Source organism: Chelonoidis abingdonii, chromosome 8, assembly GCF_003597395.2.
Source record: "Chelonoidis abingdonii isolate Lonesome George chromosome 8, CheloAbing_2.0, whole genome shotgun sequence".
Taxonomy (NCBI): domain Eukaryota; kingdom Metazoa; phylum Chordata; order Testudines; family Testudinidae; genus Chelonoidis; species Chelonoidis abingdonii.
The window spans coordinates 30,987,340-31,005,718 of NC_133776.1; the positions used below are offsets into that span (position 1 = coordinate 30,987,340).

Sequence of the window (18,379 nt, forward strand, 5' to 3'; positions counted from 1 at the left end):
TTAGTTGGTCTGGATAATAACTCCCAAAGCAATGCTCGTTGCAGATACCATATATTAGGTGAGTACTTGATGACATCAGATGAGATACCCTTTGAAATATCCCTGATTGACACATAGTAGAGGTCTACTTCAGACCGCCTAACCAGGCAGAAGAGGTGGATAAGGCTTTTTATAAACAACTAACAAAATCATCCAAAGCACAGGACTTAATGGTGATGGGGGGACTTCAACTACCCAAACGTCTCTTTGGGAAATAACACAACAGGGCACAGATTATCCAACAAGTTCTTGGAATGTATTGGAGACAGTTTTTTTTATTTTAGAAGGTGGAGAAAACCACTAGGGGAGAGAGTGTTCTAGATTTGATTTTGCCAAATAGAGAGGAACTGGTTGAGAATTTGAAAGTGGAAGGCATCTTGGATGAAAGTGATCATGAAATGATAGTTCATGATTCTAAGGAATGGTAAGAGGTAACACAACACAACAAAAATAATGGATTTCAAGAAGGCAGGCTGTAGCAAATTCAGGGAATTGGTAGGTAAGATTCCATAGGAAGCAAATCTAAAGGGAAAAGTAGTTTGAGATCTGGGAGTTTTTCCAAGAGATATTATTAAGGGCACAAGGGCAAACTATCTCACTGCATAGGAAAGATAGGAAGTATGGGAAGAGACCACTCTGACTTAGCCATGAGATCTTCAGTGATCTGAAACTCAGAAAAAGAGTCCTACAAAAACGTGGAAACTAGGTCAAATTACAAAGGATGAATTTAAAAAAATAACACAAGTATGTGGGGACAAAATTAGAAAGCCAAGGCAGAAAATGAGACTAAACTAGCTAGAGACTTAAAGGGTCACCAGAAGCATTCTACAAATACATTAGAAGCAGAGGAAGACCAAGGACATGGTAGGCCTGTTACTCAATGAGGGAGAAAAACAATAACAGAAAATGTGGCAATGGCAAACGTCCTAAATTACTTTTTTGTTTCAGTTTTCACCTAAAAGTTTAGTAGCGATTCAACATCTAACATAGTGAATGCCAGTGAAAATGAGGTGGGATCAGAGGCTGAAATAGGGAAAGAACAAATTTAAAAATTACTTAGACAAGTTAGGTGGCCTCAGGTCATCAGGCCCTGATGAAATACATCCTAGAATACTCAATATCATTGACAAAATAACTGCTAATGGCTCAGATATCTTCAAAAAGTCATGGAAGATGGGAGAGGTTCCAGAGGACTGGAAAAGGGGCAAATATAGAGCCAATCTATAAAAGAGAAATAAGGAGAACCCGGGGAATTACAGACCAGTCAGCTTAACTTCAGTACCTGAAAAGATAATGGAACAAATAATTAAGCAATCAATTTGCAAACACCCCCAGAAGATAATAAGCTGGTAAATTACCGTCAGCATAGATTTGTCAAGAACAAATCCTGTCAAACTAACTTAATAGCTTTATTTGACAGGGTAACAAGCCTTCTGAATAGAGGGAAGCAGTAGATGTGGTATATTTTGACTTTAGTAAGGCTTTTGATACTGTCTCGCATGACCTTCTCCTAAATAAACTAGGTAAAAACAACCTAGATGGAGCTATAAGGTGGGTGCATAACTGGTTGGAAAACCATTCTCAGGGAGTAGTTGTCTGTGGTTCACAATCAAGCGGGAAAGGCATATCAAGTGGGGTCCTGGAGGGATCAGTTCTGGGTCTGGTTCAGTTCAGTATCTTTATCAATGATTTAGATAATGGCATAGGGAGTACACTTACAAAATTTTCATATGATACCAAGCAGCGGGATGGGGAGGGGGGTTGCAAATGCTTTGGAGGACAGGATTAGAATTCAAAATTATCTGGACAAATCTGGAGAAATGATCTGAAATTCAATAAGGGCAAATGCAAAGTAGCTCCACTTAGGAAGGAACAATCAAATCCATACACATAAAACAGGAAATGACTGCCTAGAAAGGAGTACTGCAGAAAAGGATCTAGGGAGCCAGGCCGACTCCAGGCACCAGCGCGCCAAGTATGTGCTTGGGGCGGCATGCCGCGGGGGGCGCTCTTTCGGTTGCCAAGAGGGCGGCAGGCGGCTCCGGTGGACCTCCCACAGGCGTCCCTGCGGAGGGTCCACTGCTCCTGTGGCTCCAGTGGAGCATCCACAGGCACGCCTGCGGGAGGTCCACCAGAGCCGCGGGACAGGTGAGTGGCAGAGCACCCCCCCGCGGCGTGCCGCAGTGCTTGCGGCAGCAAAATGGCTAGAACCGGCCCTACTAGGAAGTTATAGTGGATCACAGGCTAAATATGAGTCAACAGTGTAACACTGTTGCTCTCTTGCAAACATTGTGTGATGTATAATCAGGAGTGTTGTAGGCAAGACACAAGAAGTAACTTTTCTGCTCTACGCTGTGCTGATTAGGTCTGAACTGGAGTATTGTGTCCAGTTCTGGGTGCTACATTTCAGGAAAGATGTGAGCAAACCGGAGAAAGTCCAGAGAAGTGCAACAGAAATTATTAAAGGTGTAGAAAACATCACCTATAAGGGAAGATTGAAAAATTTGGATATATTTAGTCTGGAGAAAAGAAGACTGAGAGTGAGACTTAGACCACGTCTACACTACGGGATAATATCGAATTAGCTAAAATCGGTTTTATAAAACTGATATTATAAATTCGATTTCATGCGGCCACACTAGGCACAGTAATTCGGCGTTGTGCGTCCATGGTCCGAGGCTAACGTCGATTTCTGGAAAGCGTTGCATTGTGGTAACGTCTTCCGAGCTATCCCATAAGTTCCCGCATCCACCCGCGCCCCTTGAGATTCTGGGTTGAATCGTGTATTGTCGCGGGTGGTTCTTGGTAAATTCATCAGTCCATTCCTTCGCTCCAGGAACAATCAGCTGACAACCTTTCCCACGCCATTTTTCCCTGGATGCCCTGGCAGACGCCATAAGCAAAGGCAACCATGGAGCTCCGTTCAGCTTTTTTTTTTTTTTCCGGCGCCGTAGTGTAACTGGATCCGTGGACAGAGAGGCGATAGCTCCAGCGCTACATCAGCAGCATCACATTGCCTTTTGCAGATGCAGAGATGTACCAGTCGTGTCGTACCGCTACGCTGAGTAACTGGCAATGAAATGACGGTTCTTCCCACCTCTGTACCTGTCCGCTAATCATGATTGCCCCTGACGAAAATCAGGCCCGGGGCGCAACGCAAAAGCAAAATTGGGATGAGTCAATCCCTCCCTATGGTTCAAAAATAGTCAGTCCTGCCTAGAATAAAGGCAAGTGTAATTAAAGGGACCAGTGTATCAGAAGAGCACAGCTGCTCCGTGTCAAGTATTCACAGGGGGCCCCCTGCAAGAACCCCCCACCCGTGCTTCCCTTCTCCCCAACCTGTCTGGGCAGACCGTGGCAGTGTCCTGCCATTTGTGTCATGAAGTAAGAAAGAATGCAGGAATAAGAAAACACTGATAGTGACATAAAATGAGGGGAGGCAGCTCACTGGTGCGATGAATAGTCCAGGCAGGACATTAACGGTGTGGGGAGAGGCAACAGCATCTTTTGCTATGACAGTCCAGGCAGTAAGCAGAATCTTTGCATTACACAGGAAAGGGAGGGGATGAAGCACCCAGTTCGCTATGAATGAAGCTAGTTATTATGTCGTTCTGTTCCTATCTACCTGGGAGTAAACAGGAAGATACCTCCATGTCAACATGTTAGATATCATGAGGACCGGTTACTAGGCCTACTGCACTCCCACCGGAGAGGGGAGGGGAGAGGAGCGGATACTGCTCTACAACCTGCTCGCAGCTCTGCGTTCACCAGCAACATTCAGTACATATAGGGGTGATCATTGAAAAGTCAAAGAATATTTCTTTCCCTTTCTTGTCACGGTGGCGGGGGGAGGGGAGAAACTGAGAGACTATTTTCCCCTAACCACGCCAAACTGTTTTGAACTTAACAACACTGAGCTCAGCCAGAATTTGCCAAAGACTCTTTCAGCAGGACTAGGCTGTGGCTGGGATGCTGAGCACTCAGTAATCCCTTCCATCCATGAGCGTCCATTTGAGTCTCTGGCTTCCCGTTACCTTGTCACGCAGCGCTGTGTATCTGGAGATTTTTTCAAACGCTTTTGGCAATTTCGTGTTCGTAACCGGAGCTCGAGAAACAGTTTGTCTCCCCATACAGCGATCAGATCCAGTATCTCCGTACGGTCGCATGCTGGAAGCTCTTTGGATTTGAGACGCATCACCACCCGTGCGCAGAGCTCCACGCTGGCAAACAAGAAATGGCTAATTCAAAGTGCGGACTTTCCTGTTACACTCCCGCTGCAATCCGAGTTCAGATTGCTGCCAGAGCGTCAGGTGGTGCACTGTGGGAGCCCGCCACGGTAGGCCAATAACGTTGATTTCCGTCCCACACTAACTGTAATCAATATATTAAATATCGAATTTAGCGCTGCTAACCTCCGTCGGGGAAGTACAGAAATCGATTTAAAGAGCCATTTATATCCCGATAATAAAGGCGTGTAGTATGACAGGGTTACAAGCTTAAATTCGAATTAAGCTGTTAAATCGATTTAAACGCGAGTGTAGACGCAGCTTAATTTTCAAGTATGTAAAAGTTGTTATAAGAGAGGGAAAAAAATTGTTCTCCTCAACCTCTGAGGATAAGACAAGAAGCAATGGGCTTAAACTGCAGCAAGGGCAGTTTAGGTTGAACATTAGGAAAAACTTCCAAACTGTCAGGGTAGTTAAGCAATGGAATAAATTACCTAGGTAGGTTGTATGAATCTCCATCATTAGAGATATGTACTTAAGGGCAGGTTCAACAAACACCTGTCCAGGGATGGTCTATAAATATTAAGTCTGCCCCGAGTGCAGGAGAGGGACTAGAAGACCCCTGAATGTCCCTTCCAGTCCTTCGATTCTATGGCAGATTGCCTTCCAAAGATAATTTCTTCAAAGATCTGCATGTTAGATGAAAGAACCTGGATTTTAAGATGAATTTTTTCTCGCTGTATATCTAAAAATGCTTATGAAATGAAGGTAAGCTAAAGTAATTGTAACTCACTTTTTTTTCCCCAGCAGGAACACAAGCTACACACATAAATAAACTCTTTACAGTGAAATGAAAAGACAATGCATTAACGCTAGTTGTTAATTTTTTGCCACCTTCATTGAAAATGCAGCTACAGATCAAGAACGTCTTCATTACTTTAATATATCTGAATTCTGACTTAGAGTGGAATAGTGGCATGTTTTTTATGATGTACCTATGTGACACCTAAAACAGTGGAAAAATTACTCAGTAACAAATATGACTTCTAAAACCATGATGTGAGGGCTTAAGTGTAAATAATGTAAAAGACAAATGCCAAAAGGAGTTTGAAGAACAGCTAGGCCAAAAACTCAAAAAGTAATAACGAAATGTTTAAGAACATCAGAAGCAGGAAGCCCCTAAACAACCAGTGGGGCCCTGGATGATCGAGATACAAAAGAAGCACTTAGTCATTGAGGAAAACTAAATGAATTCTTTGCTTCAGTCTCACGGCTGAGGATATTAGGAGATCCAACCGGAGCCGTCCTTTGTAGGTGACAAATCTGAGGAATGTCAACAGACTGAAATGTCATTAGAGGATGTTTTGGAATTAATTGATAACTTAACAGTAACATGTCACCAGGACAGATGGGCATTCACCAAGAGTTCTGAAAGAACTAAAATGTGAAATTGCGGAACTATTAACTATGATTTATAACCTGTCCTTTAAATCAGCTTGTGTACCCAATGACTGGAAGATAGCTAATGTAATGCCAAAATTTAAAAAGAGCTCTAGAGGTGATCCCAGCAATTACAGACCGGTAAGTCTAACGTCAGTACCGGACAAATTATTTGAAACACTAGTAAAAAAATAAAATTATTGGACACATAGAAGAACATAACTTGTTAGGTAAAAGTCAACATGGTTTCTGTAAAAGAGAATCATGTCTTACTAATATTATAGTTCTTTGAAGGGTCAACAAACATGTGGACAAGGGATTCTAGTGGACATAGTGTAATTAGATTTCCAAGAAAGCCTTTGACAAGGTCTCTCACCAAAGGCTCTATGTAAAATGAAGTTGTCTATGGATAAGAGGGAAGATCCTTTCATAATTGAAGACTGTCAGAAGACAGGGAAACAAAGGGTAGGAAAAATGGTAAATTTCAGAATGGAAAGGAATACTAGTGGTGGTCCCAAGGGTCCAGTCCTAGACCAGTCCTATTCAACTATTCCTAAATGATCTGGAGAAAGGGGTAAACAGGTGGCAAAGTTTGCAGACAATGCTAAACTGCTCAAGATAATTAAGACCAAAGCAGACTGTGAAGAACTTCAAAAAGTTCTCTCAGACTTTAAGTGATTGGGCAACAGAATGGTAAATGAAATTTCATGTGGATAAATGTAAAGTAATGCACATTAAGAGAAAATAACCCAACTATACATACAATATGAGGGGGAGCTAATTTAGCTACAACTAATAATCAGGAAGGAGATCTTGGAGTCCTTGTGGATAGTTCTCTGAGATGCCATGCAGTGTGCAGAGGCGGTCAAAAAAGCAAAGAGGATGTTAGGAATCATTAAAAAAGGGATACAGAATAAGATGGAGAATATCTTAATTGCTGTTATATAAACCATGGAACCCATATCTTGGATACTGCGTACAGATTGTGTCTCATCTCAAAAAAGATATACTGGCGTAGAAAAGTTAAGAAAAATGGCAACTAAAATTATCAGGGTTTGCACGGGTCCCATATGAGAAGAGATTAAAGAGGCTAGGACTTTTCAGCTTGGAGAAGAGGAGACTAAGGAGAAGAGAATGAATAGAGGTATATAAAATCATGAATGGTGTGGAGAAAGTGAATAAGGAAAAGTTATATACTTGTTCCCATAATATAAGAACTAGGGGCCACCAAATGAAAATAATGGACAGCAGGTTTAAAACAAATACAAGGAAGTTCTTCACACGGTGTACAGTCAACCTGTGGAACTTCTTGCCTGAGGAGGTTGTAAAGGCTAGGACTATAACAGGATAGTTAAAGAAAAGAAAACTGGATAAATTCGTCGTGGTTAAGTCCATTAATGGCTGTCAGCCGGGATGGGTAAGGAATGGTGTCCCTAGCCTCTGTTTGTCAGAGGTTGGAGATGGGTGGCAGGAGAGAGATCAAGTGATCATTACCTGTTAGGTTCACTCCCTCTGGGACACCTGGCATTGGCCAACAGGATACTGAGCTGGATGGACCTTTGATCTCACCCAGTATGCCTGTTCTTGTGTTCTTACGTTCTTTTATAGCCATGCCCTGATGTGTATTGGTTTCCGATATTTTCGGAGATTGCCTGTGATGAACTGGTAGAGGAAATGGAACACTATGGACAATGGTCTGGAGGAAAACATCGTGTAAGTCTCATCTCTTGTAAACAAAACTGATGCTTGTTTTCTGGCAGGCCACCATGTACTTTAATGTTTTAAATAAATGCCTCATTAGAAAGTGTACTAGAAGGCATAGTCTGCAACTACTGAAAACTTAGTAAAAAAAAAAAAAAACTTTTATTGCCATTGTTTTAATTCTGTATGTCTGCAGTTTTCAAATAAATTAAAACCTGTATTATGTAAGTACTGAAAAAACCCACATCTTGAGACCCTTCTGGTTTTTAGGATAGTCGTATATCTGGAGGTTATGAAAATGTCCCAACTGATGATATTCACATGAAGCAAATTGGGCTGGATGGTGAATGGCTACATTTCATTAGAGAGTTCATTGCACCAGTAACACTAAAAGTCTTTGCTGGCTATTATACAAAGGTAAACTTTTAAAATTATTATTGGTGAATAGTTGAGCTGAATGGTTAATTTGCAGGGAATGATTTATTAGATTAATCCCAGAATCTTCTTGCTCATGGAATATTTTAGAGTAGGGTACACTTTTCTCAGTTTTATTTATTATATATTGTTAAAAATGTGTTACTTCGTGCTTTGATTGAAAGTATTCCAGCCTTGAACTGTGTTGCTTCGGTTGTGATGGGTCAGATAAATCCTATGTTGCTGTAACTGTTTCAGACTTGAAGCACAAACATTTGCCAGAGAGTAGTTTTTTAAAATTCAGCTCCCGTGAATAAGCACATTTGATTTAGAAATTCACACACTGATGAGAAATCCTTTGGATTACTGCACATTTATTTCAGGGACATGCCATGCTGAATTTTGTCGTAAAATACACTACAGACAGACAGCGTTCCCTCAGACCTCATCATGACTCCTCTACGTTTACCATCAACATTGCTCTCAACAAAGTAGGAGAAGATTTTCAGGTAAGCAGTAGTCATTTCACTAAGTATTGCTGCTCTTCAGTTTATCTAAATCATTTCCATGCTTGGCTCCAAATAGACATGGTTAGGACCCTGTGTAAGAGGAAAAGAAATGCAGCACGCATAGCAATGTGTCGCTGAGGTAAACCATTTGATGCTGCCCTATTAATTGATGTCAATGGAACAACCCATGGAGGATGGTGGTAATCAACTTAATGGTGGTAGAATCTGACCCTGGATCATATTAATTCATCCACAAGTAGAACAACTTGTTCTGTTTTGCCCACCTGTGCACTGCCCATCATGCAGTGTATTCTCCATTCCTATACCAAATTATTTAGATTTTCAAAACTGCTACCTTGGGGAATGATGCTTCGGCTTTAGACCTCGATAAAGGAAAACACTTGATCCTGGGCTAACGTGCTGTCCTAAAGAGAGCAGCTGTCCTGAATGAAAGCCTAGAAGACATGATTAACTAGTCTTTCATCTGCAGTAATGTTACTGAATAGCTGATCGGTTGGAAACAAATATACCACTAAGACTGTTCAAAGGAGCTGCTCTGCAGTGTTTACCAAAATAAAAGGGACTGAAATCCCTACTATCATGTGTTGTTGCCACATGAACTGCTGCAAAGGAAACATTATTTAAGCAGTATGCCGTATTAGTATGGATAGAGAACTTCTTCTGATGTTTTTATGTATCTGTTTTTAACATTAAAGCATTCTGATTACTGGACAAAAGGAAAAGCTCTTGTTTGTAAATGCAGTTATAATCCAAACTAAGACATCTGTCTTCTGATTTTTGCAACAGGGAGGTGGATGTAAATTTATTAGGTACAACTGTTCCATTGAGTCACCCAGGAAAGGATGGAGCTTCATGCATCCAGGAAGACTCACTCATTTACACGAAGGACTTCCCATTTTAAATGGAACAAGATACATTGCAGTATCATTTATTGATCCCTAACTTTATTTTCTTGCTTCTTCAAAACCAGTGGCTGGTTCTTTATGATATAAACTCTTATTTATAGTTTTCCTCCCAGAAGATGGTGATAAAAGAAACTTTAAATTACTTCCTCTAGACAGCAGCTTTACTTTGAGCTAAAAGATTGAAAAAACAACTTAAAAAAATGTTGGACACTTCCAAATGTCTGCTCTGAGCCTTAAGTAACAAAGTAAAAATGTTCTAATTTTTGTACTCTGCTGTCGTTAAGGGTGGGATGAGGAGGGAAAATAGAAATGCATTTTAAAATGAATCATTTTTTTCTGTTATGACAAATTCCTAGATACAAAATTATCTCCAAATCTTTTCTTGTGGCTTTTATTCAGTAAAATTATGCAGATAAAGTTGTGTGTTGTGCATATTTTGTAACTTCCAATAGAAGAACCACACATAGAATTAGCATCAAGTGAATCCCATAGCCTAGCAGAATTGCACACAAATTTTGGCTTTAAGCAGAAGCATATTTTGTGTGTTGATGTGCACTTCAGCAACACCTCAGTAAAACTTTTATTAAAATATTTAGTTTATTTTAAATATCAACATCTATATCCTCATAAAGAAAATATGCATTGCAGAGTTTGAGGAATAGATCAAATAAGTTAGATTAAAAAACAGTTTTTTTATCAAGAACTACAAGTATGTGTTTTAAAGAAGAACTTGTCCCATTAAGGTTACTTCTCTTTACCAAGTGTTCTTCAATTAAAATGAGCTATTTTTGTAATGTATAGTTGCACCAGGTTGATACTGGAAATTAAATCCTATTTTCAGAACACTGGTAAATTTTAATATCAGGATGTTTTATAAACAATTTTATGTTATTTAAAATTACTTGAATTTTGTATCAGGAAAATGAAATTGGTGAAGTCTCTCTTTTAAACCTAAGAGGTTTGACTTACCATTTATTTTAAAGGAATCAGTTTTAAATATTCCTACTGTATCTACTGTTTGTAACTTAAAGAAACTTGAAGCAAACTCTAAATCAAGGAACCTAAGGTGCCAGAATGCACAGTGTTTTAAAACTTGTGAAAAATAAAAGGTAATTTAAAATTAATGTAACAGTTTTTATTGTTTGTCTTAATGAAGATGACAATATATCCCAAGCTGTTATCTTTAAAATGTAATGTATTTAACAATTTTAAAAGGAACTATTGTGTATCATGGTGAGCATGATCAAATTTATGTTGGCAAAAGGTGTGGGGTTTTTTTGTTTTTGGTTTTTTTAAATATTCGGAGTAGTCACCGCTAGCTACTTTATTGCTATTGAATAATGTCTCTCATTCATTGGCGTCTCAATTGTTATCAAGGTGGGCAGAGTTTTAGGAGCTTCAGCAGCAGTGTGTGTGCTTACTACCTGTTGTAATAATCCTTTTTGGTAAACAGGGTGTAGTGATCTAAGCAGCAACCTTTCCCCTACTATCCTGACTGATGCTGTGGTGAAGAGAATTCACCAGGTCTGAGTAGTTTTAAGACCAGTTTTTTTTTCCTGAGTTGTCGTTTCCCATATTTAATATTCTTAACTTTTCTCCACTTCAAGCAGATGCTTACAGATAGCACATTGAGTTTCCTGACATGAATAAATTTCAGTTTTGCAAATACCTTTGCCTGAGTGAGTGTTTTGACTGGGTATAGACTGCACTTAGGCAAATGATTAAGTTCAGAAAATCTTCAGGACTCTACGGCATGAAAGCTGCCTTTGTAAACCACCTTTTTTCTATGTTTGCCTATGGTCTGTTAAGATGGCATGGAAAACAGACTGGGTCAGTTTAATATAGGTCAGTGTAATAAAGCTTTCTTTATAAAGAGATACTTGAAAACAGGACAAGGGATGAGATTTTTGGAGACGTTCTGCATAATTTTTGCTTCTACGTTCTAGATTTTGCTCTTCACTGATTTACTCTTTTTGATTCTTATTTGTTTGAAGACCTGGATGGCTAAACTTCTAGATTTTCATTCATTTACTCTTTCAGCTTTGAGTTCTTTCAATGAACTAGACACATTTACCTTGTTTCAGACTCGCATTACTAGAGTCCTTACCTTATTAATCAACCATAGGGGTTACTAAATCTCTTTCAGGCTGATAAGAATGTTACAACATTGAGATGGAGCACTCATCCACTTCTCTGCATAGACCAAATATTGGAAGAATAGGCAAATTCCAATGGGTATTAACATCTAAAATGCACAAATATTTGGTCTTAACAATGAATTTAGATATGTTTTGTTAGCTTTAATGTATTGTTAGTAAACTAGCTCATTTGAATTGAATTTTCACTAGTAATACTGTAAAGCAAACCTTGAGAGAGATGTCTGAGGATGCATCTTCACTACCCGCCCTATCGGTGGGTAGCAATCGATTTCTCGGGGATCGATATATTGCGTCTAGATGAGACGCGATATATCGATCCCCAAACGAGCTCCTGTCGACTCTGGAACTCCACCAACGCAAACAGCGGTAGCGGAGTCGACGGGGAGCTGCGGACATCGATCCCGCGCTGTGAGGATGGTAAGTATCTCTATCTAAGATACTTCGACTTCAGCTACGCTATTCACGTAGCTGAAGTTGCGTATCTTAGATCGATTCCCCCCCCTGCCCCCACCCAGTGTAGACCAGCCTGACCTTCCTAATACCAGACTACAGAGCTGAGACACAAGATAAGTAACATGGAGAAAATGCAGCCTAAATTCTGGCAGGATTCATGAGACACTAGGAGTACAAGGACATAAAGGTGGACTCTTTAATGGCAGTAGATGAGACGTTTGCAGATTATTTAATTGGTGTTGCTTATGTTCAATCCTAGTTCTTCACTAATAAACCAGACATGAATTCTAGATTCAGTGGTAGGAGTGATGGGGGAGAGATCATTTTTGTTAAAAAGTAATTACAGCTTGCCAAGCCTGAGTATGTTTAATCCACATCACTGGTGTGGGGGCCACCGTGACCCTTCAGCACTACTTGTGGACCAAGTACTGGATAACACTCAGTATATCAATTGACTTTTGTAACAAAACAAAAAACATATGTAGCCCTCATTAAAGCCACCCTGCCACAAGCTATTGTAGCATAGACTTGTCACTTACTTCATTTTCTTCTGTTGCTGCCATGAGTTGACAGGAATAAGAGCTAAGCACAAAGGGAAATGATGGATTTTCAATAATGTGGAAATGCTGACCTCATCTCAAGTGTGAATTTTTAGCTCCCCCTGTTTTGTTTTATGGATGGAATATATGTTAATCAAAAGCAGGGCATCCATATGTAAGCCTTCATTTTGTAGGTCTTATAGAAATAAAGAGGCAAAGAAATGAAAAGGATGCAGAAGTTTGGGAAGGACTCTACCAAACCCCCTCCAAAACCACATTCAGCTGGGAATTTTTCATCTGTGCAAGTAAAGTTTTGTATGAATTCTTTTCAGCCACAGCAACATACTTATTTTATTCCTTTATCTTTATCTCTGATATGCTCCAGCCTGTATCCAGAGGCTGAGAGAGCAGTGGGTGGAGCACTGGGTTGTATTTTTCTCGGATGAAAGGAGTAGGCTGCTTGTTAGTCTTATAAATGACATGAATGGATTCACTCCTCTCTGGAGCCCTGTGAATGGTTAAGATATCAGCTGAATGACTTGAAGGTTTTTCTGTTGATGTAGCAGAGCTCCAGACTGCAGCATTAGTAATCCCACTAGTTCTGAAATAATCATTTTCAGGCTGTCAGCAGTTGTCCTTAACTGAGGCAAAGGATATCTTGAGTCTGAGACTAGATGGTGTAAATTATTGTAGCTCCTCTGACTTTAATGAAAGTATAACCATTTACCTCAGGTTCCTGGCCCATTGTCTTTGACTGCATCTCTTCTGTTGACTCATCCATTCATTAACCCTAAGAAGCCCATGTGGTCAGATGTTCGGCTGCGTGTCTGTGTTCTCCATGTGTGCTGTCCCAGCTCTATGCAGACAGCTGGCATGGCAGACCTCGAGTGAGCAGCCCAAGAAATCCACAGACTCTGTTTTCAGCAAAGGTACCTGGTCAGGTTTATTGCTGATGAGGCATGGTGCTAATGCCCTGGCTCAGTGGTTACAGGTACACAAACACATGTATGCCCCTGACAATGGACTGGCTCAGTGAATGGCTGGACTTTCCATTCTCCACTTAGCCAGATGAAGATATTGCCTCTGAGATACATCTTTATACACAGATACAAACAAGTTACCTATTACTCCTGTGACATGGCTAACCACCACCGATTACCTTGTCCCTGTTGGTTCGATCAAAACATCTCTAACCATCATGTTGTCATCCTGACCTATCTTTAGGATGGGTCAGTGTATTTGTTACTTTTGAAGAATGTGCTGGTATCAGAGTCTTCTGGCACCGTCCTGGAACGTGTTTACATGTATGCTTTTGTGCCTAGTACCTATTAAGAATGTGTTTCTGCAATATCAGCCCTGTTCTTGCCAGATTCTGTGAGCACGACCTCCCTCTTGCTCACAACTTAACCTTGCTTTATGACAGCAAGTTTTGACCACCCTTTAGCCCAGGCCTCTGCTACATGGTATTATGTTTCAGGTTTTCTTCTTACTACAGCCCAAAGTATTTTTTTTTCTTCCTGATAGAGCTCTGCTGGGACTCCAGCCAAAACTGAAAGCGAGGGGGATTCCATACTACAGAATCTTCACTGTATCATAAAGCTGAGAGTTAGAGTGCAGATATAGTGTCATTGTACTGTATCCTGGCTTCCTGGAAACTCACTTTATCTTATGCAGCAAGTCATGCTCTGTAATATTAAATTTTAATCAAAATCTTACCTGTTGCAAGGCAAATCTATGATATGGCCAGAGCAAGGAAGAGTCCTGAAGCAGGGAGATTCCTTTCCTCTCAGAGGAGAAGTGACTAGTTTAGTACAGTTATCATATAGCTTTAAAAGCAGAGGATCATGGGTTGCTCTGTGTGCATTTAACTGCCTATAACGCGCGCATGCACAGAGAGCAGAAAGAGCCATGAGCATGTGTACTTATTTATGAAAGAGATTGGGGAGTCGAGACAGGAGTGTCAGTGTTCAGGAAAGCTCAAAGTTCACCTCAGAGTTGCTTCCCTCAAAGTAAAGGGGACAGGGAATAGGCCTAAATGTAATTCATGAATATTCTGAGACACTGGACTGCTCCTATGGCCACCTCTCCCTCAAACTCGAGGCAGATGGTGTGGGGGTAGTCCTCCTGAGATGATGCCCAGGTCTGTAAACATGATGGGAAAGAGAAGGTTGTGCTATTTATCTCATGTTTTTTTGACAATTTGTTCTTTATGGGACTTCAAATGTTCTTTTTGTTCTGTAAAGAATGGTATGTTGACCCTGTTTACAATGATACTCTAAGGATGGTTTTATGCAAGAAACTTGTTGCATAAAACGTGCAGACAAAGCATATTTAGCTGAAGCTTAGTTCACTGTATTAGTAGGAGATGGCAACACCCCAAAGACCGCTACAGCCCAGGATTTCAATCTGCAGTTGTTGCAATCTGTAGGCTAGATCCTCTGGTGGTGTAAATTGGTGTAACTCCATTGAAATCACCGGCTGACATTCTGGCCCTATATTAACACCAGTACTGATACTCAAGAGCAATGTGGTGCCTGCACACCTGTGGTGCCTATGATGCCGGTTTATTTAAAACAAAAAACAAGCAAGCCTTCACATGGTCTGAAACATGTCTTATTCCCTATATATCTGCTGCCTTCATGCATCCACTGTCTTAGAATTCCTCTGATTATTTTTAGACTATTTACTGTCCTAGAGTAGGGCATAAACGTATGATGTCATTCAAGAGCAAGTTTATACAGAAACTCTTTGTTTGGCCTGAAACCAGCATTCCTGCTATTTTGAAGACCTTTATCCAGCTGTGAGTAGGAGCTGGTCAAATACTAATGACTTTGGGGCAGCTTGTTCCCTGATCCTGAACAGGATGTGCATGTGAGATGGGAGTGAGATTGAGGAAATACAAGTAGACTACTCCCCCATGCTCTCTGTGCAGTGCTGTTTGCAAAACTGTGGGTTAGTATAGCATTACAGAATGTCTAGGCAGACAAACTGCAGTCTTTGTGTTCCCCTAAAGGCAAACCCTGCTCCTGGATCCTGTCTTTGCACAGCAGCTGGCTGCAACTTGAAGAACCACTTAGCAGCAGCTATGCTGCTCCTGTGTGCCAGTGAGTTGAGAGGTATTGCCTCCCAAAAGCATAATGTCCTCCTAGAGCTCTAGCTGGAGTGGTGCACCCCAACATAGATCAGTAGCTTGAGGGAATGATACTGTAGTTCCTTTAGGTGACAGACATCCCTCAGCAGTAGGCATGCAGAAAGGCTGTAAGAATCGTTATGTAAAGCACTTGTATCACTAGTTGAGACCGTGCAGTACTACTTAGCTTTGGCTTTTCAAAGGACTTATCGGTAAGTAAATAGCACGTTGCCTAAATCCCAGTCTAAGATCTTAGGGGCTGATGCCATAAATTTCATCCTCATATTATTGATAGGCTTGTGGGACAGCCCATGTTTGTTCACGCTTGATTCACAGCAGAGCCTGAGCAGTTCCCAGTGTCGTTCTTGTGATTTATTTTGGAACAGTCTTGTGGTTCTGAACATGTGCAAATGACTAGGAGGCAAGAAACACCGGCTTGTACATCCAAGGTCGTAGTCTAATAAAATGACACATTTACCCCAATGTTCAAGACCCACTGCATTAGAATAAAAGCCCTATGGAATTTCTAAGTTCTCTTTGGCGAATTCACATATAGCTAAAATTAAAATATACTAAAGTTAAGTATAGAACAAACTCATTTTTCAAACAGTCTCCTGAAACTTGTGCACTCTGACCCCAATAGTTTTTAATCTGAGGTATCCTATTCTGTATACAAATATCACACTTTCCTCCTTGAAGCCATTGCTTTGCTGAAAAGAACTAATAAATTCTTGGAGGATAGGTCCATCAATGGCTACTAGCCAGGAGGGGCAGGGATGGTGTCCCTAGCCTCTGTCTGCCAGAAGCTGGGAATGGGTGACCGAGAAATAGATCATTTGATTACCTGATTTGTTCATTCCCTCTGAGGCATCTGACATTGGCCACTGTCGAAAGACAGGATACTGGGCTAGGTGCACCTTTGGTCTGACCCAGTCCCACTGTTATGTTCTTAAAGAATACACCATGCCATTACTGCAGAATAGAAAGCTTACACAGCACCACTGCACTAAGAAAAAGACAGACACTTAGTGCCCATACACCTACACAGGCTGTGCACTTAGCAAAACCTATTGATTAATCAAATGCCTTAATGAACATAAAAGCATTATCAGTGTGTGATGAATGATTACATGTGTTCATGTAGGCTTAGGTAAAATAATGTGTGTATTGGCTATTTTACTTAAATGTTTTACAATATACAGCTAGAATACAAATTAGAACAATATTAATAACAGACATCATGGAACATCCCTACCTAACCCCTGCATGTTTGCACGTCGCACTCACTACCGAAAGCCGCTATTCCTTTCACCTGTCATCTGTTTACCAGATGTCCACTTTCCAATGGAGATATAACCATACTGTGCCACTCCAGGCTTATATTCTTAGCCAAAGTATCTTGTAACTGGACAAGAAAGTGAGGAGCAACGGAGACAAATGCAAGACATCTGTTGTTATGAGATTTCTTTTAAATGCAAAATCTAATTCCCTCCTCTGTGGCCATGAAGAACCTCTTAGCAACAGAACTGCATTTCCAGTTGATAAAGAATAGGACTAGGAGGCTGCACAGGTAGCATGCACGCCTACAGGGACTGGAGTTCAGCTTCTCATAAGCTTTGTTTGCTGCAGTATAGGAGGTTGGAAGGGACAAGGTAGAACTGGAAGATTCTTTGCTTTTTTGATCCTACTCGCCTTGTAAGGAGCCACATGCATACATGTAGACACAATATCAGCCATTGGACTAGTGCAGCCTCATCAAAATAGCTTCATGGATGTTCTGCAGTTTGCACTGAAGTTCCCTCCCCCCCCCCCAAATGCCACTTTCTGAACATCTGATCAGTGGCCTCCTGGCTATGTGCCCCTTATGCGTGCTTTCTCTTGTGAATAAGCAAATGCCTTATTTTAAGGCCACCTTTATTTTCCCCATTCTGTACTGGAACATTTTTTGGTCATTCTTAAAATTAAGACTAAACCAAGTCAGCATACAAGCAGAATAAGTTGGCATGACTTAACTATCTTTAAAAAGCAGTGGCAGGCACTGGGAATTTTTCTGTAGACCAGCTGGATAACTGTCTTAAAATCTTTTTGTTCCCAAGTGATCCATGTGATAGGACAAGATCCTATTCAGTTTTAAAAGGAAAAACTATGATCTTTATGTAATCCAAGGAACTTCCATCCCCAGGTAGAATGAGAGAAAAGTTGGTAATACAGATACACGTGACTGAAGTCCCATTGTGGCCAAAATGGAGTTTCATAGAATATCAGGGACCTCAGAAGATCATCTAGTCTAACTCCCTGCTCAAAGCAGGACTAATCCCCAGACAAATTTTTACCCCAATTCCCTAAATGGCCCCCCCAAGGACTGAACTCACAACTCTGGGTTTAGCAGGCCAGTGCTTAAACCACTGAGCTATCCCTCCCTCAGGGTGGTTTGTCATAAACAGATAGCTAAGGGTTAATGTTTCTTTTACCTGTAAAGGGTTAACGAAGGGAACCAAACACCTGACCAGAGGACCAATCAGGAAACCGGATTTTTCAAAAGTCAGGGAGGGAATGTTTTGAGTGGGGGTCTTTTGTCTGTCTCTCAGCTATGAGAGGGATCTTTCTATCTTCAAGCTTCTAATCTTCTGTTTCCAAGTTGTAAGTACAGGTATAAGACAAATATAGATTTTTATAGTTGTTTTTGTATTTACATGTGTGTAGTTGCTGGAATGTTAAATTGTATTCTTTTTTGAATAAGGTTGTTTATTCATTTTTCTTTTAAGCATTGATCCTGTATTGTCAACCGGATACAGAGACTATGTTTTGTGTTTTCTTTCTTTTATATAAAGCTTTCTTTTTAA

The 18,379-nt window shown here is 40.6% G+C and overlaps 1 protein-coding gene across 1 annotated transcript in view; it reads left to right on the forward strand.

The window, feature by feature from the left end:
- PLOD2 (procollagen-lysine,2-oxoglutarate 5-dioxygenase 2) overlaps nt 1–10,379 on the forward strand; it is an 81,600-nt gene extending 71,221 nt beyond the window's left edge. The window contains 8 exon segments of the mRNA XM_032802211.2: nt 273–295; nt 1,204–1,254; nt 2,248–2,271; nt 5,606–5,626; nt 7,314–7,418; nt 7,677–7,823; nt 8,204–8,329; nt 9,137–10,379. Of these exon segments, the coding sequence (XP_032658102.1) occupies nt 273–295; nt 1,204–1,254; nt 2,248–2,271; nt 5,606–5,626; nt 7,314–7,418; nt 7,677–7,823; nt 8,204–8,329; nt 9,137–9,292 (653 nt within the window). The 3' untranslated portion in view covers nt 9,293–10,379.
- The last annotated feature ends 8,000 nt before the right edge of the window (nt 10,380–18,379 follow it).